The sequence below is a fragment of the Mandrillus leucophaeus genome, unplaced genomic scaffold (assembly GCF_000951045.1).
Source record: "Mandrillus leucophaeus isolate KB7577 unplaced genomic scaffold, Mleu.le_1.0 Scaffold395, whole genome shotgun sequence".
Lineage (NCBI taxonomy): Eukaryota > Metazoa > Chordata > Mammalia > Primates > Cercopithecidae > Mandrillus > Mandrillus leucophaeus.
This window is the reverse complement of record NW_012104198.1, coordinates 789,136-815,321: the sequence shown is the minus strand read 5'-3', so window position 1 is coordinate 815,321 and position 26,186 is coordinate 789,136. Positions and strand designations below refer to the sequence as shown.

The 26,186-nt window shown below is 42.1% G+C and overlaps 1 protein-coding gene across 1 annotated transcript in view; it reads right to left on the bottom strand.

Annotated features, from left to right (window-relative positions):
* Positions 1-6,845: 6,845 nt before the first annotated feature.
* Positions 6,846-26,186, bottom strand: part of SHROOM4 (shroom family member 4) — a 225,904-nt gene continuing 206,563 nt past the window's right edge. The window contains exons 6-10 of the mRNA XM_011991341.1: positions 22,792-23,610; positions 18,179-18,359; positions 13,818-14,087; positions 11,240-12,504; positions 6,846-7,343 (exon numbers count right to left, since the gene is read on the bottom strand). Coding sequence (XP_011846731.1) covers positions 12,235-12,504; positions 13,818-14,087; positions 18,179-18,359; positions 22,792-23,610 — 1,540 coding nt within the window. The 3' untranslated portion in view covers positions 6,846-7,343; positions 11,240-12,234. The remainder of the gene's footprint in view (positions 7,344-11,239; positions 12,505-13,817; positions 14,088-18,178; positions 18,360-22,791; positions 23,611-26,186) is intronic.

Genomic DNA, 26,186 nt, shown 5'->3' with positions numbered 1-26,186 from the left:
ATCATATTTGAGTTTTGGCAAGATCGCCCTGGCTACAGCATGAACAACAGTCTACAGAAAGCAAGAAATGGCATAAGAATAGTTAGGCTAATGATGTAGTTCAGAGGATAATAGTTGTGGAAAAATAAGTGAATAGATTTGAGACATATTTAGGAGACAGAATTGATAGGACTTGGTGATCAATTCTATATGGAAGGGGTGAGAAAGAGGAGGATGTCTGGGATTACTCTAAGACTTCTAGCTTTCCTAGTTGGTTGGAGAGGAGTATTAATCACTAAGATATAAAGAACACTAGGGGGAACCAGGTTTGGGAGGGGAAAATCAAATGTTTAATTTTGGATACATGAATATTTGGGTTTTGGGGTGTCATTGAGCCAACCAAACAGATATAAAGTTTTGGAGCTAAGAAAAAATATGAACTGGAGATATAAATTTGGGGGCCAGCTTTATATAGGAGATAAACTAACCATGGGTATGTATGATTAAGAAAGAGAGAGGGTTGGGCAAGAGCATACAGCAAGAAGAGAAGAGGGGTCTAGGACCAAGTTTTAAGAAAGTCCAACATTTAATAATTGTTTTGAGGAGGATAAGCCAGTGTAAGATATCACCAGAAATATGAAGCCTACAGCAAAGCCTCCATGAATTGTTACTACCCTGTATTTCTGAAGTGTTTACTATGAGCTTGGGGCACTGTGCTAAGTGTTAGTGGTATAAATTAGTTTCTGCCCTCAAGAAGCCCACAGCATAAAAGGAGAGACAGAAAGTATAAACAATGATCATATCCGAATACTATACACTGTTATTAGTATGTCAACAGGATGTTTCTGAAGGAGGTGAAATCTGAGTTGACACCAAAGGACCCGCTGGAATTGGCTAAATAGAACTCAGGGAGTGGGGCGGTGGATTTTCGGGCAGAGGGACTAGCCTTTGTGAGTGTATAGAGGGATGAGACTGCATGACACGTTTGCAGAACTAGCTAGAGCTAAGGATGACTGTGAGAAGGTGTCAGGGGTCATGGCTGGAGAAGCACACAGGAGACAGAACATGAAGGGCCTTATATGCAAGAATCAGGACTTCATCCTCTGGGCAGCCAAGCCAATTAGAGGGAGGTGGGCCAGTGTGCAATTTGGAGGTGAAGTTTGGAGCATGGTGTTATGCAGCTAGGCAGGGTGTTTGTTCTTCAGTTTAATAACCACCAAAATATCCTCTTCACAGAACTGATAAAAGAGCACGAGGTCACAGAGTGAGGAGGGCAGAGCTGCATCCAGGTCTGAGTTTTGAGTGCCATTCCAGCAAGCTCCCAAAGACACATGGTTTTTCTCACTCAGAGATTGTTTCAATAACAGACGTGGTTTGGGTTATCTTTTGTCAAAACTGGATTTTTTTTTAAATAAAAGGTTTTAGTAACGGTCTGAGTTTTATGACAGGCTTATTTGATAGAACAAAATATCTACCAGCCTGTGAGAAAGTGGCCAAAAGTATGTTCTAAATGTAGTATTATCTAGTTTATCTACAATCTCATTACTCTTTTCTATCTGCCTCTCCTCACTCTTACCACTGCCCACTTTTCTAAAACTAAAGGTTCCATATTTGTAAAAGGTGCTTAAATATATAGTCATGTATGAGACTTCTAAATAGTAGCTGTTTAAATTTAGTCCAAATAAGAGTTTTCTCTCAATTATAAGTTATCATTTATTGTATCTGCTGAGGTTGGTCTGCTTTTTCATCTTTATCAAATTTAAAAATGAGGAGAAATCAGGGAACAAATTGTTGTTTTTTCAGCACTTTGACTTATTCACATTTAATCTAATGCATTTTCAAGCTGGAAAGATTTTTCACCCATGGCCTTTTCCCAGATTTTTTCCTTTGCAAAAAATAGAATCAACTCAACACCCAGGGAGGTGAGTTCCGTTAATTATCCTTTTCAGATAGAAAATAAGTAGCTAGGAGGAAAATGGGAATTCAAAGCCATGTTATGTTACTCTGTTAATGGCAGTAAGCAGCTCTAGAATGAAGGGTCATATTGAAGAAACTTAAGCAGTTTACAAACAGAATGTGGTCTGTTAAGGTTTACACTGCTCAGGAGGAGAGGAGTTTTTGCCAGAAACCCTTAGTCTTTGGCCATGTTTGAACGTTGCACAGAATGGGCAAGATTTCCATGTGACATGAACTGATTTCTCTATCAACAGTGGAATTCAACCTTTCTGTCTAAACTACTTTCAAATCCTACCTCTTCAGTGATAGTTTGTCATCTTTTGTTAGACAATTTTTAAAAAATCTCATCGCAAATCCTATTGAGAAAATATCTTTGGTGAAAATCTTTTATTGTATGTATTTAACGTGTACAAATGATGTTTTGACATCCATATACATAGTGAAATGATTGCTACAGTCATGCAAGTTAAATATGCATTTCCTCACATAATTACCCTCTTTTGCAGTAAGAGCACCTGAAATCTACTCTTAGAAAATTTCCAGTATACAATACAGCATTATTAACTATAGAACTTATGCTGTACATGAGATCTCTAGATTTATACATCTTATGTAACTGCAACTTTGTATGCTTTGACCAACATCCTTATTTCTTCCACCTCCATGCCCCTGTGTGTTTGACTTTTTAGCTTCCACATATGAGATAATGCAGTATTTTTCTTTCTGTGTCTGTTTTATTTCACTTAGCATAATACCCTCCGGGTTCATCCATTTTGTCATAAATAGGCTTTTATCAAAAAGACAAGGGATAACAAATGTTGATGAGGGTATGGAGAAAAGGAAACCCTGGTACATTGTTGGTGGGAATGTAAATTAGTACCCCATTTTGGAAAAGAGTGTATATTACTCAAAATATTAAAAATACAAAGACCATATGATGCAGAGATCCTTCTTCTGGGTGAATACCCAAAGGAAATGAAATCAGTATCTTGAAGAGATATCTACACTCTCATGTTCACAGAAACGTTATTCTCTGGCAAAAATTAATGCAAAAAATATTTTAGTTACTGCAGTAGCAAAGAGATTCATGAGTTTAGCCTATTGCACATAGCTGAGGAAATCAAGGTGTTTTGCATTGCTGTACCAGGGTAAAAAGTGATTGTGTGTGTATTTCTGTATATAAAGTATTATATAATTGTATATTTATACTTATCTATCTCTTCCATTAGGATAAAAGCCCCACGAGAGTGGGGACTTTGTCTATCTTGTCCAATTCTGAATCTCTGGAGCACAAAACAAATTATTGGCACATTAGTTAAATGAATGAATGGCATTGGGCACTTAAAATCCATTTGGTTTCATTTACAAACAGCAAAATTGCTACCACGATTCTGAATTTTGATAAAATAGTGCTTAAAAATCACAGACCTGTTTTAAAGATTAAACGAGGATTTCTGCTTTTAAAACGTACATTTAGATAGAAAAATAGTGTAAGCAAAGATACGTGAAAGTGCTTAACCCAGGATAGGAAACTCAATAATATTTAAGTTGACTTTAAGTCTAAAGATAGGTTTGAGGAGGAGTAGATGTTTTACCTAAACCAGCCTCAAATTGGACCTTAAGTGGTCCACATGCAAAACAGTTCTTTCTCTACTGCTCTGAATGGGGTGTTTTCTTGGGAGTATAGACAGTCATCTTGCAGGCAGCCAACAGACTACATTGTTCTCATCAGATGGTAGTATTGAGCTTGCCAGAAAATTTTACTTCAGTGGGGAACTCCTAAGGCTGAAACATTTTATCTGCAGGTCCAAAAATATCTTGACCTGGTGCACACAGCAGGGTAGGTAAGGAAAGGAACCATCATCTATAGAGAACCTACCATATGAACAGCTCTACCAGAGACTTCATTTGATTCCTACTTTAGCTTTATAATAAAAGTTAACATTCATTGAGTACTTACTGTCCTAAGTACTTTGCATGGATTAACTCAATAATTGCTCACATCAACACAAGGATGTATTTTTGTTTCCACCATTTGACAGAAGAGGACATCCAGGTACAGGGAAGTTAAACATGCTCAATGTTACACAATGTGTAAGTGGTGGAGCCAGTGTGAAAACTTACATGGTGTGGGTTCCAGTGTCCAGGCTTGGAACTGCCTCCATAAGAGAAGGGTTACTATCCTCATTATTTACTAAGGCTCAACAAATAAAGTGACTTCCAAGGTCACATTAACAGAGCTATCTGACTCCAAAGATGAAGATGCTTTACTTTTCCTTATATTGTTCTACTTCAATCTCACCTCAATAAAAATAAATCTAGCAGCTAACATTTATCAAATACTTACTACATGGCAGATATTATTTTAAGTGCTTCATGTGAATTATCTCATTTAATCATCATAGTAACACTCTGAGGTGGGGTTTTTATTAGCCCCCTTCTGTAGATGAAGGCATTAAGGTTGAGAGGAGTCAAGTAACTTATTAAGGTGACAAAGTAAATTGGTAGAATCAGGATTTAAAACTTGGTTTATTTGCCCAATGAGCTGAAGCTCTTATTCATTCTACCACAATATTTGCCTAGAAAGATTGCCCCTCCTTCCCAATAGTAGTCCCTCCCATCTCTCTTATTTTCGCTGAAGTCTTAGTACAAGGCTGAGACTACTCTTTCTCCTTATGTTGCTGGGTCTTCCAGGTCTTCAAGGGGAAGGTTGTAATAGTAAAGTCACTCCCAAATTCAAATGGTGTAAATATTGTACCCTTTGGAGTCAGGAATGAAGTACATGCTCACCATCAACTCAGATTTTTGTCAAGAGGAATGAGACTGATGGAAATAATCAATAGCTTTTTAAAAAAAACCAAACACTTATTGAGAAATAATTCATATACCATTTAGCGCACCCATTTAAAATGTATACTTCAATGGTTTCCAGTACATTCACAGAGTTGGACAACCATGATGACAATTTAATTTTATAATATTTTCATCATCCCCAAAAGAAACCCCATGCCTATTGTCCCTGAGCCTCCAGCCTTGACAACCACTAATCTGCTTTCCACCTTTATAGACTTGCCTGTTTGGGACATTTCATATAAATTAAATCATATAATATGTGGTCTTTTGTGATTGGATCCTTTCACTTAGCATATTTTCAAGGTTCATCAACATTGCATGTATCAGTATTTTACCAATTTTTATGGCTAAATAATACCCTACTGTATGGATATATCAAAGTTTGTTTATCCATTCCTCAGTAGATGGACATTTGGGTCATTTCCACTTTTTGGCTATTATGAGTAATGCCGCTTTAAACATTCATGTTCATGCTTTTGTTTGAACACCTGTTTTCGGTCCTCTTGGGTATATAACTAGGAATGGAATTGCTAAGTCACGTGGAAATTCTACGTTTAACATTTGGAGAAACTGCCAAACTGTTTTTCAATGAGGTTCATCAATTTACATCCCCATCAGCAATGTATGAGTTTTCCAATTTCTTCATTTCCTCACCAACACTTGTTATTGTTTGGCTTTTTGATTATAGCTATTCTAGTGGGTATGAAGTGGTAACTCATTGTGGTCTGATTTGCATTTCCCTAATGAATAGTAATGCTTGAGAATCTTTCCCTGTGCTTGCTAGCCAGTTGCATATTGCTATAAGCTGAATGTTTGTGTCCTATCCAAACTCATATGCTGAAGCCCTAATCCCTAATGTGATGGTATATAGAGGTGGGGCCTTTGAGAGGTAAATTGGTTTAGATGAAGTCACAAGAGTAGGCATTCATAATGAAATTATAATGCCCTTATAAGAAGGGGAAGAGACCAGATCCCTTTCTGTCTTTGCTGAGGACACAGCCACAAGGTAGCCATCTGCAAACCAGAAAGTGGGCCCTCACAAGGCATTGAATCTGCTGGCATCTTGATCTCAGATTTCCCAGTCTCCAGGACTGTGAGAAATAAATATTTGTTATTTAAGCCAGTCAATCTATGGTAGTATGTTATAGCAACCCAAGCATACTAAAACATATTTTCTTTGAAGAAATGTCTATTACAATCTGTTAACCCATTTTTAATTGGTTATTTTTATCATTGAGTTGTAGGAGTCCTTTTGTATTTTGAAATATCTGATATGCAAATATTTTCTCCCATTCTGTTGCTTATCTTTTCACTCTTTTAATATGGTATATCTTTAGCACAAAAGTTTTTAATTTTGATTTACTCCAATTTATTTCTACTTCTTGTATCACTGGTGCAAATTGTCTTAACATTAGGAAGACTCACTACAATGTTTTCTTCTAAGAATTTTGTAATTTTGACTCTTATATTCTGTGATCCATTTTGAGTTGATTCTTGCATGTGATTCAAGGAAAACTTCATTTTTTCCCATGTAGATACCCAGTTGTCTCAGCACCATTTGTTAAAAAACGATTTATTCTCTCCTCAATTTCTCTTGGGACCCTTGTTGAAATTAACTAGCCATATACATGAGGATTTACTTCTGGACTCTCAATTTAATTCCATTTATTTATACATCTATCCTTGTGTCTGTATCACACTGTCTTGATTACTGTAGTTTTGCAGTAAGTTTTGAAGTTGGGATGTATAAGCCCTCCAACTCTGTTCTTTTTAAAGATTGTTTTGACTGCTCTGGGTCCCTTGTAATTCCATATGAATTTTAGAATCAGCTTGTCAACTTATGCAAGGAAGCCACTGGAATTCTGATAAGCATTGGATTGAATCCTTAGATCAATTTGGGGGCACATTTCATCTTAACAATCCTAAGTCTTCCAATCCATGAACATGGAGTGTCTTTCCATTTATTTTGATCTTCTCTAATCTCTTTCAACAATGTTTCATAGTTTTCAGTGTAAAAGTTTTGCACTTCTTTTGTTAAATTATTCCTGTTTTTTTTCTTTTTGATGCTATTGTAAATGGAACTGCTTGCTTGCTTGCCTTCTTCCTTCCTTCCTTCCTTTCTTTCTTTCTTTTTTTTTTTTTTTTTTTGAGACAGAGTCTCGCTCTGTTGCCCAGGCTGGAGTGCAGTGGTGCGGTCTCAGCTCACTGCAATCTCTGCCTCCCAGGTTCAAGCAATTCTCCTGCCTCAGCCTCCTGAGTAGCTGGGACTACAGGTGCGCGCCACTACGCCTGGCTGTTTTTGTATTTTTAGTAGAGGTAGGGTTTCACCGTGTTAGCCAGGATGGTCTCGATCTCCTGACCTCGTGATCCACCTGCCTTAGCCTCCCAAAGTGCTGGAATTTCAGGAGTGAGCCACCGCGGCTGGCCAGAACTGTTTTCTTAATAACATTTTAGGATTGTTCATTTGATCTCGTGTTTTAACCTTGTATCCTGCAACTTTCCTGAATTCATCCAGGCAGGTAGTTGTGAGCAACATGAGAAGAGCAAGAATATGCCTGGGATAAGGAGAAAATGAATCGAGTAGATCAGGACTATAATAATGGTTACCACGTACTGAATATGTTTTCAACAAGTCAGTACTTTCCATGCTCTAATATGTTCATGAATCTCCTGGAAGTCTAGTTAAAATTCAGACTGCTATCACTGGGTTTGGGGTGGGCCTGGGATTCTGCCTAATAACTTATTGGATTGTTAGTGGCTTTTATTTATTATTTTCAAGTTACAATAACTCTGCAAGCAAAATAATACTGTTCCCATTTTACAGATAAGAAAATGACCTCAGAAGTTGAGCTAGTAGCCCAGGTTCATTGGATAAGTGGCAGAACCAGGATTTGAACACAGTTCATTCTAATGCCAAAGCTGGACTCTTTCTATTCTGCCACACTGGATATCTTGAGTAGGAGGAGGATAGTTGGAATGTGAACAGAATATGGATCAGGAAAAAAGAAAGTTTTTCAATGTCAGAGTTGCTACCTGGAATACATTTGAGTCTAATCTTTGAGGTTGCCTTGGAGAGCAGATCAGCAAGGCCCTTGCTTTCCAGGGAGCCAAGCGTGAAGGTGTGAGACTGGACTATCAGCTAGAAGTAAGATGAAACTACTAGATAGAATTCAAGATTGGAAGAAGTCTAGAAAGAACATGGCTTACCTTCGATCAGGCTAGACTCCAGAACTGGACTCTGTATACTGCTTAGGTCTATACCTGAGATTACACCCATTGTTGACTTTTTCTGCATTCTTAACATGGGGTTAGACTGGTTGTGATGTTGTCACTGAGTAACCAGAGAGGAAGAAATATATCCGTAAGCTAAAGGGCAGAGCTGTGATCCTGAGGTCCTTCTAAGTAGAAAAATACCATGTTTCAATACTGTGATAAAACAACAGAAATATCCAATGGCTTGAACTCTGTGCCCTCTACTCAGGATGCTCTTGAAATAGATGTCTAAAAGCTGATCGCCTAAAAAGGCTATGGCAGATTCTGCTATTTAATTGGGGATGATGAATGGTACAGCATCAATACCATCCCTCAGAGGCCAGGGAAAGGGTTTAGGGATGTGGGTAATGGTCTGGTCATATGTTTATCTGTGAAGGACTATGGATAGGTGACCAAATTCCTTTCCAGTATTTCTCAGCAGAATCTTTAGGCTTCCATCACCTGAGTCAAAACACAGGATATATATTTTTTTGTCCTTAGCACCTTTTATTGAAATATGACCCTTGATGACAATCTGGCAGGCATATCTATGTCAGCCAAGAAGGGAGTGGTGGAGGACACAAATGCAGAAACAATAAGATTCGGAAAAAGAATAGCTTCACATGGGATAGATGACCCCCAACAGCTGTACAACCAACATTGGTTCTTCATCTATAGAAACTGCCCCCGTCCCACCCCCCACAAAAGATCTACTAATCTTCAAATAATATAATATGCTGTTGCAGAAATATTATTGGCATAGACAACTCCTCTGGCAAAGACAGTGGGAGTTACCAAGCTCCAAATGGGTGCAAGTGGCCAGAAATGGGCCCAGGTTCCTCCATCTGGGGCCTGCTACTGGCAGAGCAGCACTGTCAGGGAGGGTTGGGTTCAGGATGTGGCTCTGGTGTGCCTGGGCAGCTTTTTGGCACACGAGGTTAAATGGAAAACAGAACCTGAACCTAACCTTGAAAGAGGCTTTTTATCTTTTCACCTCTCCTTTTCTCTGCTTCCAATTTCTTCCTTTCTAGGGCTTTATTTTCAGTGTCTCTGTCTTATTCTGTCAGATTCTACTTGGGCATTTACGACTATATCCTGGCTGAGTCTCCAGCTGTGGGACTCAGGGAGATTCAATTATCCAGAGCCCCGGGAGGTGGCAGGAGGGGTTGGGGGGACATGTGATAGTAACTCACGCATTGACTTCTCTATCGATCAACCATCATGCTTGCCTATTACCCATGGGACCTATATAAGTATTTGAAGGGAAAGAGCAGAAGTCAAGACCAATAACTGTCTTTGGGGACCTCCCTTGGCCTGCCTTCCAAACTGCTACTCACCGGCAGGCCGTGGAGGAGGGCTGAGCCCAGGAACTGAGAACAGGGGAGAGACACTGCATCTCAAGTAATACTGGCAGCTTTGCAGCACTATCACACACAATGAGATTGCCCTGGCAGGAGTGTGGCACGCCAGTGTCTGTTTAGCAGTTCACCTTTATCTACCAAGCTTCACTGCAAGGTATACTTTTGGGGTTATTTTTTAAGTGCTTTGGCAACTTTCCCTCCATGTGAAAATGAGCATCCTTGTGTTCTGATTCCAACTCTAGAAAGTAATTTGAGATGGAATTAAGAACAAAAATAATAGAGTTAATAGTTTTTTTTTTTTTTTTTGAGACGAAGTCTCACTCTTGTCCCCCAGACTAGAGTGCAATTGCATGATCTCGGCTCACTGCAACCTCTGCCTCCCAGGTTCAAGCGATTCTCCTGCCTCAGCCTCCCGAGTAGCTGGGATTACAGGTGCCTGCCAGCACGCCTGGCTTATTTTTGTATTTTTAGTAGAGACAGGGTTTCACCATGTTGGCCAGGCGGGTCTTGAACTCCTGACCTCAGGTGATCCACCCGCCTCAGCCTCCCAAAGTGCTGGGATTACAGGCGTGAGCCACCGCACCCGGCCTGGAGTTAATAGTATTTTTGGTGTCATAAACTTAAGGTGCAACCAATCACATGCTGACTAGAAAAACTCAGACTACGGCCATAGTGTCCAGGTAAGTGACCATTCTTTTCCCTAGGCCCATATTCCCAAAAAGGTGTTCTAGCCAACAAATCGGAAAATGATGAAACATATCAGCCTCATCCTCCCAATAGAGGACATCTCAATTTGCTCATTCTTTGTCCTAGAGCCTGCTCAGAAGAAAAGATGACAACTATGGCCTCCATTGAAAGCACTCCTCTGCCTTCTCAATCTTGGCTGGCTTGTGTAAGCCTCGCCCTTGCAAGCCACCAGCCTTCCTGAATAAAGTAGAATCTTCCACTGGAGGGGAGAATGGCAGGGTTGCCATTCTAACAGTGTTTCTGGCAGCAGTACTAAGAGCAAACCCAGGGCTCCACAGAAAGGTTTACTTACCCCACCCCCCACCCCAGGACACCCTGCTGGCCAAGATTCTCCCATTGTTTTCAAACACAATGAAGAGGAAATGGAAGCTAATGACAAGTATTTGTAACAGCAGCAAAAGTTCCTTGGTAAATTCTTTGGTTGAATGAGACATCCCTGCTGCTACAGTTGACCTTCAAGGACCCTGAGGAACTCAGCAGTAACTAGAAGGGATGCCAGGCCTTGGCTAGGTTGTGTGATACCAAGGATTGGCCCCAGTTAGTGAGGAACAGGGAGCTGAGCTGGATAACAGGGCAGCATTTGGTCATAACCCCCTTCTTGCTATCATCCACCTAAGGGCTGCTTTTCCAGCATAGAAACTAGCTACTGGTGTCAAGGCCTTGGCAACAGCAGCAGTTTTAGTTGTTTGTATGCCTAAGATCCTGGCTGGGTCATCAGTTGCTCTGGGGAGCTGGCTCTGGCTGGAGCTCCCAGCTACCTTGAGTTTTGGTTCCCTTGAGCCAGGCCACAGGCTGAGAAAGCAATGGTTAGAGGAGTTCCTCCTGAGCTCACCTCTACTCATCCCATAGCTTGGAGATGGTAGGGAAATGGCTGAATCTTTCTCCATTTCAGGAGATTTCTTTGGTTTCAAAAAGAAATCAGTAAGAAAAACTTGAACCCTGCTGGGGAATGCTAAACTCACAGTCACTTAGACTTTAAAGGAAGCACAAGACCAGGCCACAGTAGGGAGGCTCTGAGTTCAAGGGGAGAACTCCTTCCTAGACATTGGTGGCTATGGTGGGAACAATTCAATGCCTTGGCACTTGCTTACCTAGCCACGGTGGATTCAGGCTGATCTGCAGAAAATGCTTTCCTTCTGGGCTAACTTTTCCCTCTCCAACTCCCCTCTTCTCGCCTTATTAGTTAAAAAAGAAAAAAAATAATCAAAACACAAAAATAAATAAAATCAAAAGGCCATTTAAAATATAACAATAAGAACCCCCTCCCCCAATAATGAAACCTATATCTAGAAGTCAATTTTAGTAGAGCTATTAATGGCCCATATGGTGAAGCCCTGGGGTAGGCACCTGGGCTAACCCCCAGCAATGTAAAGGAAAGATGAAACAAGAGGTGGTAGGACCAAAGTCTTAGGACAGGAAGAGGGTAACATTAGCCAGGGCTAAGACTAGGCCTCTTCCCCTGAACTTGCTGCTGGGAAAGGTAAGGGTAGAGCTGATTTAAAACTGGTTCCTTCCTAAGGAGCACCTGGGGGTACTCAACCTTTGCTTTGTTTTTTCAGTGTAATTCCTCCCTCTGTGCTTTCCCCTGCAAAGCTTGGGTGAGGCCCTGAAACTGGTGCCAGGTGAATGCCCTTAAGGCAGCCAGCTCTCCGTGAGAAATGGCTGGGCCACAAGCCCTGGGGCAGAGTAGAGTTGCAAGGCAGCTTCCCTTTGAGCCTTTAGAGGCTGTTGATGATATGGGTGGGTGATGAGCACTTGGTGTCTTTGGTGTCCTAGTACAAAGCAGAATGAAGGCACTTCCTTGGTTCTCTGTGCAGCAAGTACTTGCCCTTGGCAACTGTGGGAAGGAGAGTGTGGTTGTAAGATCACACCTTGCTGCAGCTCCCTTGGGTAGAAGCTTGTGGCTTCCCCAGGGTCTCCTAGCTGGTTAGGATCACTGCTAGGGAAGGGGCAGTGAGAGACATCCAGGGTAGAGGGCTGGAACAAACTGCTAATTGCTATCTACTTGCTGAGAAACTGCTAACAAAGATTGAAAGCACTTCCCACTGTGGCTGGGCAGGGATGCTGTGGCAGAGTGCTGGTAGAATTAGAAATTGCTGGGCCCCAGGAGTAGACTCTCCCTGAGACATTTGAGCTGCTCTTCCCCAAGCTTGATCTTCTCCTCCAGCTCTCGCTGTTCAATGATGAGAGCAGATTTCATCTTGACAAAGTGCTGGTAATCTTGGAGCTGGTCCTGAGGCAGGTAGCGGGAGACCATGCCAAACACCAACTTCTCCCGGCGGTCCACGTGCTCCTTCAGCTCCTTGGCATCTGCCAACTGCCCCGTCAGCTGCTGCTTCTTCTCTATCAGCACCAACTGGGGAAGCAGAGGACCAATTAAGGACTCTCCCAATTACCAGACATCTGTCCAACAGTGCTGCCTAGCAGTACTCCACCAGAGATGCTGCCACAAAGCGGCTATACATTCTGCTAATTAGTCAGTCCTAGATTTTCTGCCCTGAAGTCCACCTCCATGCAAAAGCCTTTGCTTCCTGTAGCAGGAGGGTAAACATGACAACAATTCTGGATAGGGGATGTGAAATCACCTCTTTCCATCCCTTTAAGGCTGTCTTCAATGTAGGGACCACCACTGGGCTTGGGGTAGAGGAAGGCTCTGACAAAGCCAGCCTGTGTCCCTTTCATCTGGTGAACAACTGTCACTGTGGAGGTACTTTCTGTATGGTGTGTGTGTCTGTGTGAGTGGATATGTGTGAGTATATGTGTCCATGTATGTATGTATATGTATGTGGATATGTGCCTCTTGTTGTGGATTCAAAGGTATATCCAGAGCCACTTGCATAGGGAAAGGTGAGGCAATTTTGTTTCAGGAGTATATGCATAGTGACCCAACCTGTGAAACTGACAGCTTTCCAATCTCAACTACTTGATGAGACCTCCCCCTCCAACTCTAGAGTGAGGCAAAACTGCTGCTGCTACTACTACTACTGGGAGTTAGCATTGATTCAGTGTTTACCCTGTCCCAGGCCCTGTTTTATGTAATTAACATAAACTAATTTAATTCTCACAATAATCCCATAAGGCAGGTAGTATGTTCACCTCATTTTATAGATGAAGAGATTGAGGCAGAGTGACATTACGTGAATTGTCCACAGTCACACAGCTAATAAATGGTAGGGCAAGAATTTCAGGGCACTTAAAAGCCAGTGTTCACACTCGTGTTTTTTCTTTTCTTTTCTTTTCTTTTCTTTTTTTTTTTTTTTGAGACAGGGTCTTGCTCTGTCACCCAGGCTGGAGTGCAGTGGCACAATCTTTGCTCACGGCAGCCTCCGCCTCCCAGGCTCAAGCAAGCCTTCCACCTCAGCCTCCGGAGTAGCTGGGATTATAGGCATGCACCACCATGTCAGGCTAATTTCTGTATTTTTAGTAGAGATGGGGATTCACTAAGTTGCCCAGGTTGGTCTCAAACTCCTGGACTGAAGCAACCTGCCTGCTTTGGCTTCCCAAAGTGCTGGGATTATAGGCATGAGCCACCGTGCCCCTCCTCAGTGCTCACACGCTTTTAACCCTATGTTCTACTGTTTCCCATAGTAGCCCAACTTGAAAGAGGGAGCCTTGAGAAGAAATAAATGGCATTTCCCTCTACCCACACCCCAGAGACCCCAACTCTACCTTCTCCTGGTTGGCTTCTGAATCGATGCTGTTGAGAGCATTCTCCACCCGGGCCAGTCGTCCAGAGAGTGACAGCAACAGGTTGACCACTTTGTCCAGGTCCCCAACAAACGAGCGGTACTTTTCAAATTCATTGGATTTGCAGACGGCTTTTAAGTTGGCCTCCACCTCCTCCCCAAGGGCAGAATTGGCATTGATGTCCTCTAGCAGCCCTCGCTGGGCCTCCCGCAAGACAGAAAGTTTTCTGCTGATGCTTTCAATAAGCTGTATCTAGGGGAATTAAATAGGAGAAGACAAAGGATGAGAATGGAAATCAACAGAAACTGATTTGTGCCTGTAACCTCTGTTTTGGAATCCAAGGAACAGATGGTGGGCTCTATCCTAGTCACTGGAAACAAAGGAAACTTGGGCAAGTCATGAGCAACTCGTCTTTTGGGCAAGCGCCTTCTATCCATCTGGTAGGGATCTCCATGTCACCACCAAACTTTTTGGCATTGGGTAAGTGGTACCCATGCACTAAGCTTCATTTACCAAATGCAACTTAATAAATACTTGCTGGGACTTTTTTTTTTTTTTTTTTTTTTTTTTGAGATGGAGTCTTGCTCTGTTGCACAGGCTGGAGTGCGGTGGCACCATCTCAGCTCGCTGCAACCTCCGCCTCCCAGGTTCAAGCGATTCTTGTGTCTCAGCCTTCTAAGTAGCTGAGGTTACAAGTGCATGTCATGGATGCCAGGGCTAATTGTGTGTGTGTGTGTGTGTGTGTGTGTGTGTGTGTGTGTGTGTATTTTTAGTAGAGATGGGGTTTCATGATGTTGGCCAGGCTGACCTCAAGTGATCAGCCCCCCTCAGCCTCCCAAAATGCTGGGATCACAGGTGTGAGCCTCTGCACCCAGTCCTTTCCTGGGACTATTTAATAAATAGGAGCTACAGTCCTTGTGAGAGCCTAGGATAGAAAAGCATTTGCCCTAAGGTATTTGCCTATCACTTCATTCATTCTCCTTCAATCCATTTAAGTACCTCTCAAGTTCATGGCACTTTGCTAGATCTTTGCTTCCTTAGCTCGGCTTTTGAGGCCTTTTGGTAGGACTGTGAGTTCTGGAGTTAAAACGACTGGGTTTGACTTATAGCTTTGCCACTTCGTAGCTGTGGGACTTTGGGTAACTTGACATTATTGAGCTTCACTTTCTTTATCTGTAGGATGGGGATAATTGCTTTATCCACTGCCTTGAGTCATAATAAGGAGTCAATGTGATTACGCATGCAAAGTGCTTGGCCTATAGTACGTGCTGCATAAAAGCTAGGCTGCTATTATTTATTACTCAGTCTGGCCCCACCTTGCCATTCTAATGTCCCTCCTCAGAGCCTTTCAGAATTAGCTCCCCACTCTCCTCTGTGTTCACAACGCTCATTCTTGTGTTCCTGAGTAGCTTATGCAGTTCCACCTCCTCTTTATCTCTTTCTTCATTTTAGTTACTCCTAAATTTCTTCAGGGGACAGCTCTGCCCCTCCCGTCCCCTCCCCTCCCCCACAGGAAGCCCTCCTCTGTAAGTCTTCTCTCAGTGATCTTTTTTTGTCTGCGCTTTTAAGTATTTTAGAATTAGAACCCTACAGTGTAACTTGAAGTTCCTCACTTTCTATTCTGTGTGTGTGTCTGATCCCTCACCTGCTATTGATTGTAAGTTTCTTAAGGGAAGTGCTGTCTGTGTCTTCTGATTTGTCTCCCCTATAGGTGAGTACAGTCACAGGGAAGTACAGTGGAGTTTTAGAATCAGGGACATCTGAATTCCAATTCCACCTCCAAACCCTATGGCCTTAGGATAGATACCTAATCCCACTAAGACTTCTGTTTCCTCATCTGTAAAGTGGACACCTCCCCAACTCCAGAGATTTTCTGATGGTTAAATGAAACCACATAAGTAAAAGACTTAGTATTATGACTGGCACTTAAATGCACAATGCATGTTTACTAATGCTATTATTATTATTAAATTAGTTCTACAACATACTCCAAGCTAATAGATACTCGTCTAGCTGCAAGGTTATGACAAGAATGGCCCTGTCCTAGGCTGCCCATAGCCTCTGTAGCCAGTATTGCTTTGTGGTTAAGAGCACAGAGACTTCAGTGCCAGACTACCAGAGTTTGAACTCCTGCTCTGCCGCAAAGCAGTGGTATTATATACAACCTTGAGCAAATTACTCAACCTCTCTGCACATCAATTTCCACATCTAAAAACTAGGAAAACAAGAGGACCTACCTCATAGAGTTGTTATGAGAATTAAATTAAATTATCTTGTACATAGGAGTATGCTTCAGCGTGTGTTTTAATCTTATTCTAGCCCAAGCACTGGGACCACAGGCTTGTAGTTTTCTGGAATGTATTCCTCTCTAGTAGTTTATTTAGAGATGTCCAAAGTGACCAAGACTAAGAAAGCCTCCTCCAGGTTTCAAGACCTGTTGTCATATTTCAGAACTCTTCAAAAGTCAGGAGATCACCATGATCTCAGTCTGAAGTATAATAGGTTTGCATCTGGGGAAAATTCCAAAACCCACTGGGAACTGGGGATCAGTGATATGAATAAGGCAACACAATTAGATGCCAAGAGGCTGCCAGTTATATTCCCACCATCAGCTCTCCCAAATAAAAGTCAATGCTGGGGACAAAGGATGGCTGGGGGCCATCTGGAAAATGATCCACTTGGAAAATCACCTTCCCACCCCAGTTCCCAGGCTTCAGGGACAGATGGAAGGATAAAAGTGGAGAGAGCCCTTTATTTCTTGGAACTTGTGCTCTACAACCTGAACCTCAATCCTGGGGAAGTATGGTAGATAGAGTTGTGGAGTCATCACAGATTCAGCCAGAGCTGAGTTGTTTTTTTCTGGGACATCACAAATTGGTGACATTCCTCACCTTTCTTCCTGAGAGACAAAAACTGTCATAGCCCACCCACCATCACTTGAGTTCACTTTCTGTTGTTCTGTGCTCTGCCATTTCTGATCATCTTTCTCTTTTCCTGGTCAGACTTCTTTTGTTAGGTTTGTCCCCGTAGATGCCAGGCCCTGAGTAAGCTAGGAGTACCCCTGCTCAGGGAACATGGAATCCAAGGAAGCAGACATCTGCATCAATAAAACTTTAACACCACCGTGCTTCCAATTCTTCCCCTGACATTTTGCTTCAGATGGAAAATTGGAGGAAGGACTCTTGCAAATGGCCCTTTACCTTTCTACGGGTCATGTCCTGAAAGAAATATGGGCAGAAGAACAATTTACAATGAGTTCAGATGTCCACAAAGAGGTAAATTGAGCCTTTGAGGTTGCCATGACAACCCTATTTGCTTATGAAATACAATAGGTAAGTGCAGGGAGGGGAAAGTGATTCCAAGAATTCCATTAGAAAACCAGACTAGTGGTACTTAGACAAAGAAAGGAAAGCTTTGGAACAACAACAACATCATCATCTCCACTTAACTATTTTGTACTTTTAAGACATAATTGACTATCCTTGCAAATAAATACTAAAGTTTGCCAGCCTATAATTTGTCCTTATTTTAGTCTCTTCTGTCTCCCAGAAAGTTGCACAAAGAACAAAAACCAATGGCACTGCCATTGGTTAGAAGAGCCCACTGGCAGAAACTCTGATGTGCCCTGGGTAGTGAGTTACTTACAAGGCTGACTTAATTCAGAGAGACAGCATGTACTGTAGAGTAGAAATTCAGGCCGTCTTGACCTCAAGTGCTGGATCTACCATTTAGTCTGTAACCCCTGGGCAAATTAGTCCCTTCAACTAGTAAAAAAGGGATAATAATATCTGCCTTGTTGGGCTGTTCTTTTTTTTTTTTTGAGATGGAGTTTCACTCTTTGTTGCCCAGGCTGGAGTGCAGTGGCGCGATCTCAGCTCACTGCAACCTCTGCCTCCCGGGTTCAAGCAATTCTCCTGTCTCAGCCTCCCGAGTAGCTGGGATTACAGGTGCCCGCCACCATGCCTGGCTAATTTTTGTATTTTTAGTAGAGACGGGGTTTCACCATGTTGGCCAGGCTGTTCTCAAACTCCTGACCTCAGGTGATCCACCCGCCTTGGCCTCCCAAAGTTCTGGGATTACAGGCATGAGCCACCGCACCCAGCCCTTGTTGGGTTGTTCTAAGGATCACAGAGACAATAATGATGATTATGACTGTTATTATTATTATTGACTGGATCAAAAATAGACTGGAATTGGATCTGTGAGAAACCCAGAGAGGCTGTATGATTTCCATACTGAAAATATGGGAATGCAAGATGTTCTAGAGAGTGTAGAAGGCTGGTCATCCCAGACACATTCAAGCTAAATTCTGAAAATCTCTAGGGCACATCAAAACACTTTACCTTTTTTTGAGCCAGTTCATGGTCAACTTCCTCCTCTCCTAGGCCAATCTCTGCCATCTCAGGTTTGTCTTTCAGTTTGTTCAGCAGCTCTGCCTTGGCCACAGAAATATTGTAATAAGCCGAGTAAGAGGTAGGGATTCCTGGGGCCCCTGGAGGAGGCGAAAAGGGCTGAAACTCTTGTCTGTGGAAAGAAAGAATGACCATTTGAGCACCTCTGCTGAGAGATTGCTGACATTTCTGCTTTTTACTTACTCCATCTGAAAAATGGAACCCTGCTTCACCAAGGAGCTGAGAAAAATGGAGAAGGCACTGTTCAAACGTAAACAGGCCACATGAAGGCAAACTGGAGTTAAGGCAAGTTTTAAGAACTTAGAAGGCTATTTCCATGCCCCTGACTTCATTGGCTAGGGGGACTTCTTTCGAGATCATATGGTTTGGTCATTAACACTCAATTAAAATCCAGAAAAACTGGCAGGCCCTAAAAGTTCTGGACTTCTGATCACCATCCCTTTGGTGCATGGCCCCAGTATGTGGATCCCAAAGTAGGGGCTAGGTGGTAGAGAAGTATCTGAGACTTTAGCTATTGGTTCTCCAAGCCTGTTGGCTTCCCTCAGACCTACGCCTGGATCTCAACCCATCCTGGCTCTATCTAGTCTTCTTGCATACAAAGGCACCCTGTGGCTTTCCTGGACACTCGCATCATTTTCTCTTTTCCAATGCCACTCCTACTTGAAATGGACCCTCTGCTGCAGATCTCTCATAGCAAAGAGGTCACCCATGACCTCAACAGTGGCCACCATGTTGGAGGCTGTGGTTAGCACCCTGCCAGGGACTTGTCACCGCCCAGCACATATCTCATGAGCTCTTCTGACACTGCCTGCTGTAGGGCAGGCCTTCAGCCTGAAAAGGGATAGCATCTCTCCACTTCTGGCATATTCCCAATGGCTCCTGCCTCCTCCATGGTTGTAGAATGAAATGGGGAAAAAAATGGAACCAGTTGGCACCCAGGGGCTTGACAAGTGTAGCAGCAGACCCTGTTGTCTTGGGTTCACCAAAGCCTGTGGGACTGAGGCATTGCTTCTCAGAGCCCCAGCTCATGAAATAGAACTTCTTCTCAGGAAAAAAAGTAGTTCTGGTTCCATACTGGCTTGGGTTTGGCCTCTTCTGCCATCAAAGCTTCCGGTCTGGTATGAGGAAGGAAGTAGAGAGAAATGCTACAATGTCAGGTCTCAGCGAGGGAGGGGCAAATAATTTCGCCCATGGTTTATGCTAGGGAGTGGTCCACCCTCACTATATTCTCACTGCCTGCTAGCCACTCCCATCCTCCACCTGTTTGTGTCACTACCCCTTCACTAACCTCTAGCTGTTTGAAAGGGAAAATAGGAGAAACTCATTAGTCATTTTTGCAGCTATTTGCAATTCTTAGATAAAGGTCAAAAATAATGGTTAAAAGGCTCCACAGCTATTTACTGATTCATGTTATGCTGTCTCCTAATTCATCACACAAAAGAAAGTTTGGCACACCAATATTCTTTATCCTAGGTAAATTCATTTATATGTAAGTTTCAAGCTTGTAACACTGATAAAAGAACAATACTAGTTAACATGCACACCATATTTACCATGCCCCAGAAACCATCCTAAGATAGATACACACACACACAGGTATATAAATATACAATTGAATGTTCATGAAAACCATTATACAGATAAGGAACATGAGGCAACAAGAGGTAAAGTGACTTCCCCAAGGTCACCAGACATTAAATGACAGACCTGCGATTTGCACCTGGACAACCCGACTCTAGAATCTGTGCTTCAAGCCACTATGCCATCCTGCCAAAGGGACAACTTGAGATCATATAAAAGCCTACATGTAAGGAATTTTCTGGCTGGAGTATATCTATGTTAGCAGATAATAGAGAATATTCTGGAGGGAATATGAAGGTCTGAACTTAGGGAATTCCTATCTACAAGAAAAATATCTAGGGTGCGTGTGAAAGTTCTGTGTCAGAAGGTATTACAAAGGAAAAAAAAGGATGTGCTACTTGGAGACTCAGTTCCCCAGCATAAACATCCCTGCATCATATTACAGTATATCATATTAGGCACTATGTTCTAGGGATCCTTTCCTTATCACTTCCATTAACAGGGAAGGGATTATAGGTGATCTATGAGAACATAATTGGAATTTGATAGTAAACATCAAAGCAAAAATCGGATTCCTTTCACAGGGCACTGAGAGGAAATGCATAGAGTCCATAAAGCAAGCTATACCTATACCTGAATCAGAGTTATTAGACTTAAATAATACTTGATTATTCCACTAACTGGCTTCTGTGTGTACCCAGCATTTTTTAATAGAATAGTATATAGGTTATATAGGTACTAGAGTTTAACTTGGCTGAAATTAGGATGTCTTTGTTTGCATTTTAGATTCAAAATATTATGCATCTATATGTCCCTTACAAAATCTTAAAGCTGCTTCCTTCTGGCTAGGACACTGTCCTCTCCTAGGGTCTGGAACAGAATCTTCTTCAAGAGCCCAGAGATCCTGGGATGATACAGCAAGCATAGTGAGCTACCTGAGATCTTGTGATAAAGTTACTTTATCTCCCTAGGCCTCACCTTTCTCGTCTAAGAAATGGAGAAGATGAATGGTAACTATTTCACAGGTTTACTTTGATGATTAAATCAATTAATACACAAAGTGCTTAGAACAATGCATGGCACATAGTAAGCAATCAAAAAAATATTAGCTATGTTGGGAATGATGCTGTTCCTTAAATTTCCGTCACTCAAAGGAGCATCTAATTGATTTTGTAGCCACAAGCAGAGCTGTGTGCAAACAAATGTTTTCCCTTACATCCCATAGTCATTTAAAATAAATCTCTGGAGCAAGTTACAAGATCTCTAGTAATAGTGATTTCTTTCTGTCTGACCAAGGTACTAAGGCAAAGTGAGCTACATAAAGAAGGAAGAACCAGGGCCTGTAACTGCTGCCTCTGGTACACCTTGCCCTACAGTAGAGAAGAGGACCCTGTGACTCTGGCCTATGGGAAGAACAAGATCTCTCTGGGAGAGGCTGCCTAGGAAGGCAAAGTAAGCATTGGCTTTGGAGTCAGACAGCCCTGGCTTTGAATCTTTGCTGTGTAACTTGGAATTAGTTTCCTCATCTGTCAAATGGGGATAATAATGGCTAATAGGGCTATTGGAAGGATTAAATGAAATAATGGACACATAACATCTAGCAGTATCTGGTATATAATAAATACTTAATAAATGTTCATCCATTCATTTATTTGTTCTGTCTTCTTAAATATTTGTTAAGTGCCTACTATTTGGAGGTCATTTTCCCTTTTCCCTGCTATGATAGATAACAATCACAGGTATTTTTCACAAAGTTTTCTAATTACAATGAGAATGCTCCCCAGGTAGAAGAACAGCTTGAGAAGTAGCCACACGGGATCTAAGGACGGATTCTTACAGTGCCTGGGAGCCAGGCCCTGTAAATGCTGTGCTTATGGCATCTTGGGCTGGAAAACTGATCAACTAGCTCCAGATAGCCAATTCACAGATTTGTCTGTCAATAAAAGACATGATAACAAGGTACTTCTAACCACAACAAGTCTCAGGCAAATTCCTGCTATAAAGAGAGTTAAAGAAAGCACTCATAAGCCACCTGCCTCCCGAACCTCAGCCCTAGCAGAGAGTGGGCTGAGCTCTCCACAGGAGAGCAGGCGGAGCCGGTGACAGCCAGAGCGCTGAGCAATAATAGCAATGATGGTCCTGGAGCTTTTGCTTTGGAGCAAAATAAATTTAAAAAAAAACCAGTCATGTACTGTAGGGCATGCAGATGACAACTGGCTCAGTGGAGTGAACAAACACTGGCAGTTCTGCTGCCAGAACACACTCTTGCTTTGGCCTCCCTGCCCAGGCAGCTCACCCTGTCAAATACCACCTATTACCCACCCACGTGAATGTAAGAGGCAGGTAAACAAGGAGGGGGAGAAAGTGGAAGAGAAAAAGAACGTCCTTAACTATTGTAAGGAATTATCAAGGCATAAAGCACCCAGTCCCAGGAATACCTGTGATGCTGGCGGTTGTTGGGGGAAGAGTTTAGAAGCCCAGGCTACTTGTCCTAGAGCAGAGGCAGGTCAGGTTGTGAGCTGGCCTCTTATTCTGGAGGGCAGTCAGAAGAGAAGACAGAAAAAATGCCCAAGCCAGGTTTCTGGGAAAGACCTAGTACAGGCAACAAGTGTTCAATGCCTTTGGGATCAGGGGCCAGAAATTGATGGTGATGGATACCGTGAAGACACACTAAGGAAAAGTACAGTATTTTAATAAAGATATTTAGGGATAAGAACATGATATTTACTGAGTATCTACTATGTGCTAAGCATGGAGCTATATCCTTTATGTAGATTATCTTAATATTCACAACAATCATGTGATGCAAGTATCATTATACCCATTTTCCAGGTAAGAAAACTGAGGCTGGGAGCAGTTTAATAGGCCAGCCTGAGGTCATCCAGTTAGGAAATGGTGGAGGTAAAATTCAAACTTGTGTTGCCTGCCTCTTCAGGGGCCTCGTATCTTTCATATGTACTTACTTGGCGGATTCAGCGGCTTCCTGTTCCGAGGTCCTCCAAAGCCCACCAATGCCATAGTAGCAAGGGGGCTGAGCCTGCTCAGGTTGAGATCCCAAGTGACCCCTTATTGGAGGCAGGAAGTCACTGGGATGGAGTGCAAAGGATTCTTGCTCTGCTGGGACACTTTGTGAACCCTGTCCCGAGCCCTCCAGGTGGCCAAGGCTGAGGGGTTGTGGCTGCTCCAGGACCTCCTCGGGATTGAGAGCACAGGAACCAGAGGTTTCTGAACTGAAATACTGGGGTGGCAGCTCCTCTTCCTCCTCCTCTGCCTCCTCCTCCTCCTCTTCCTCTTCTTCTTCTTCTTCCTCCTCCTCCTCCTCCTCCTCCTCTTCCTGTTGCTTCTGCTGCTGCTGTTGCTGCTGCTGTTGCTGCTTTTGCTGCTGGGCTGCACGAAAGAGCCTGTACTTCTCCCAGTTGGGAGGAGGAGGGCGAGGAGGAGGAAAGGCCTTCTTCCTGGCTCCGAGAAGATCTGACTGGGTCTCATCACCTTTGCTAAAGAGCTCCCTCCTATGCTGCCCCCAGGCCCGGGTGCTTTGGGGATCCAAGCTGATGTGACTCTCTGAGAAGGCACGGCTACGCAGTGGGTGGGGCATGGAGGCAAGGGAGCTCCCCTCCTCATAAACTGAAGTTTCCTCTGATTTTTTCAAAGCATGTTTGAAGTCTCCAAGGAGGTCAAGAGAAGAAATTGCTCGGTAGCTTGACAAGTCCAGTGCTGGGTTCTCAAGGCAAGGATGGAAAGGGGTTGCCCATGAAAAGCTATTCTTGGAATGAGCCATTTCCCTGCAAAACATCAGATGAGTACTGAGAAAAACAAGCAAGTTGCAGATAGGCCCATAGTTTGGATGACAACATTTATATAAAATTTAAAATGTCCACAAAACAATGTAGTATGTGTAGTAAATGTAATAATAATAGTAATAATAAGGATAGCTAACACTTACTGAGCATATACTAAATACTAGGCACTGTTTAAGTGTTTTCCATGTCTTCACTTATCTAATCCTTACAATAACCCTAGGAGGTAGCTATTACTATTGCACTGATTTTACAGTTGGGGAAATTGAGGCATAGAGCATTTAAGTAACTTGCCTGGGGTCATAAAGCTAGTACATGGTAGAGCTTGGATTTGAACTTGAACAGTTTGCTCCAAAGTCTGGATATACACACACTACCCCAGTCTGTTTATAGGAGTCAGATTGCATATGCTGTTTTCTGGGGCGTACAAGCCTGGTTATCCTGCCTCATCTGTTGTTTTTGTTTGTTTTTCATTATAAAAATTTCGAATATTTGGCCGGGTACGGTGGCTCACCACTGTAATCCCAGCACTTTGAGAGGCCGAGGTGGGCGAATCACTAGGTCAGGAGATCGAGACCATCATGTCTAACAAGGTTAAACCCCATCTCTACTAAAAATACAAAAAAAAAAAAATTAGCCGGGCGTGGTGGCGGGCGCCTGTAGTCCCAGCTACTCGGGAAGCTGAGGCAGGAGAAAGGCGTGAACCCGGGAGATGGAGCTTGCAGTGAGCTGAGATCGCGCCACTGCACTCCAGCCTGGATGACAGAGCAAGACTCCGTCTCAAAAAAAAAAAAAATTCGAATATTTAGAAATGTACAGAGATTGATTGCTATAATACCCATGTTCCTACCTATCACCCAGACTTAGTAAGTTTGAATACCTTGCCATTTATGTTTCATGAATTTTTCTTAAGAAATAAGAAATAATACCTACCCTTCACATAACTCTCCACTTCCATTCCCCTACTGTCTCTCTAGATGCAACCTGTATTATGAATTAGATATATACACTTTCCATGTTTTTATACTTGTAACAAAAAACACCAAACAGGTCATTCATAGTTATCTGCTATTTTGGATTTAAAATATCTCCTTCTGGCCAGACACAGTGGCTTATGCCTATAATCCCAGCACTTTGAGAGGCTGAGGTGGGTGGATCACTTGTGTCTAGGAGTTCAAGACTGCCCTGGGCAACATAGCAAGATCCTGTCTCTAATTTTTTTTTTCTTGTAATTAGCTGGGCATGATGGTGTGTGCCTCTAGTCCCAGCTACACGGGAGGCTGAGATGGGAAGACAGCTTGAGCCTGGGAGGTTGAGGCTACAGTGAGCCATCATTGCACCACTGTACTCCCGCTGGGGTGACAGAGTAAGATCTTGTCTCAAACAACAACAACAACAAAAAACTCCTTCTAATGTAATTCCAATCAGAATTCTCAATAGGAATTTTTAAACTACATTTGACTACAGAATTTTTAGAAAATTAACTTGTAATGAAAGCAGGATATAATATTAAAGAGTATTCTGCTACAGAAGAAATGGGGGAGGGGGTAAGTAAGGGATAAAGTATATTGTAAAATAATTGTAATTAAAACAGTGTGTTATTGATCAACAAAACAGAGTAGAAAGTTCAGAAACAAAGCAGACTACCTATAAAAATGTCATATACATAATCTTCCCCCAAAAAGGAGATAAAGAAATATTACTTAATAAATCTTTTTGAGATAACTGCAAAGCAGTGCTTTTTTGAGCTACATCATATATTATATACCAAAATAAATTCCAGATCAAGAGTCATGGATATGTGTGTGTGTGTGTATATATAATTTTAATATATTATATATGTTATAGGTGTATATATTATGCACATACATAACATAAGAAAAACCTACCAGAAAATTAAAAATTAAAAATTAAAAATTAATTAAAAAATTAAAAATTAAAATTAAAAAAATCATTTGAAGTGAAATAAGATTCTCATAAGCAATAGAAGAAAATCTCCAAATAAGTCCAGGTTTATTGGAATATACATAAAAATTCAAACTTCTGTATAATAAAGACTGACTAAAGTTAAAAGACATCTCTTTAGTCTCAGAGTATAAAGAGTTAAGCCCTCTAAGCCACAAGATCTGGTTTCCTGCTGTAGCCTGTGAGCAATCAGCATCATGCTAAGTCCTGCCCAGTGACAGGAAATTCCAGGGGTTCAATTAAATCATCATACAGAATATCCATCCAATAATCATGATGAGGATTGGAAATATTTCTTTAAAAAATAAGAATACACATAATGATAGCCAAACTCACACAGAATGGAAGGCAAAATGTCCTTGATTCTCCTCTTATCCCGCCCCCATTCTGGTCAGCTCACCACTCATGTGGATCAGAAATTCATATCCAGACATACCCACTATTTTCTTATTTGGGCCTTTGCAAACCTATAGATCATTAAGATTGTAACAATCCCTTTTGTGCAAACTGTTCCACCTGGCGTAATCTCTCTCTCTCTCTCTCTCTCTCTCTCTCTGACACACACACACACACACACACACACAAAGGTGATGGAC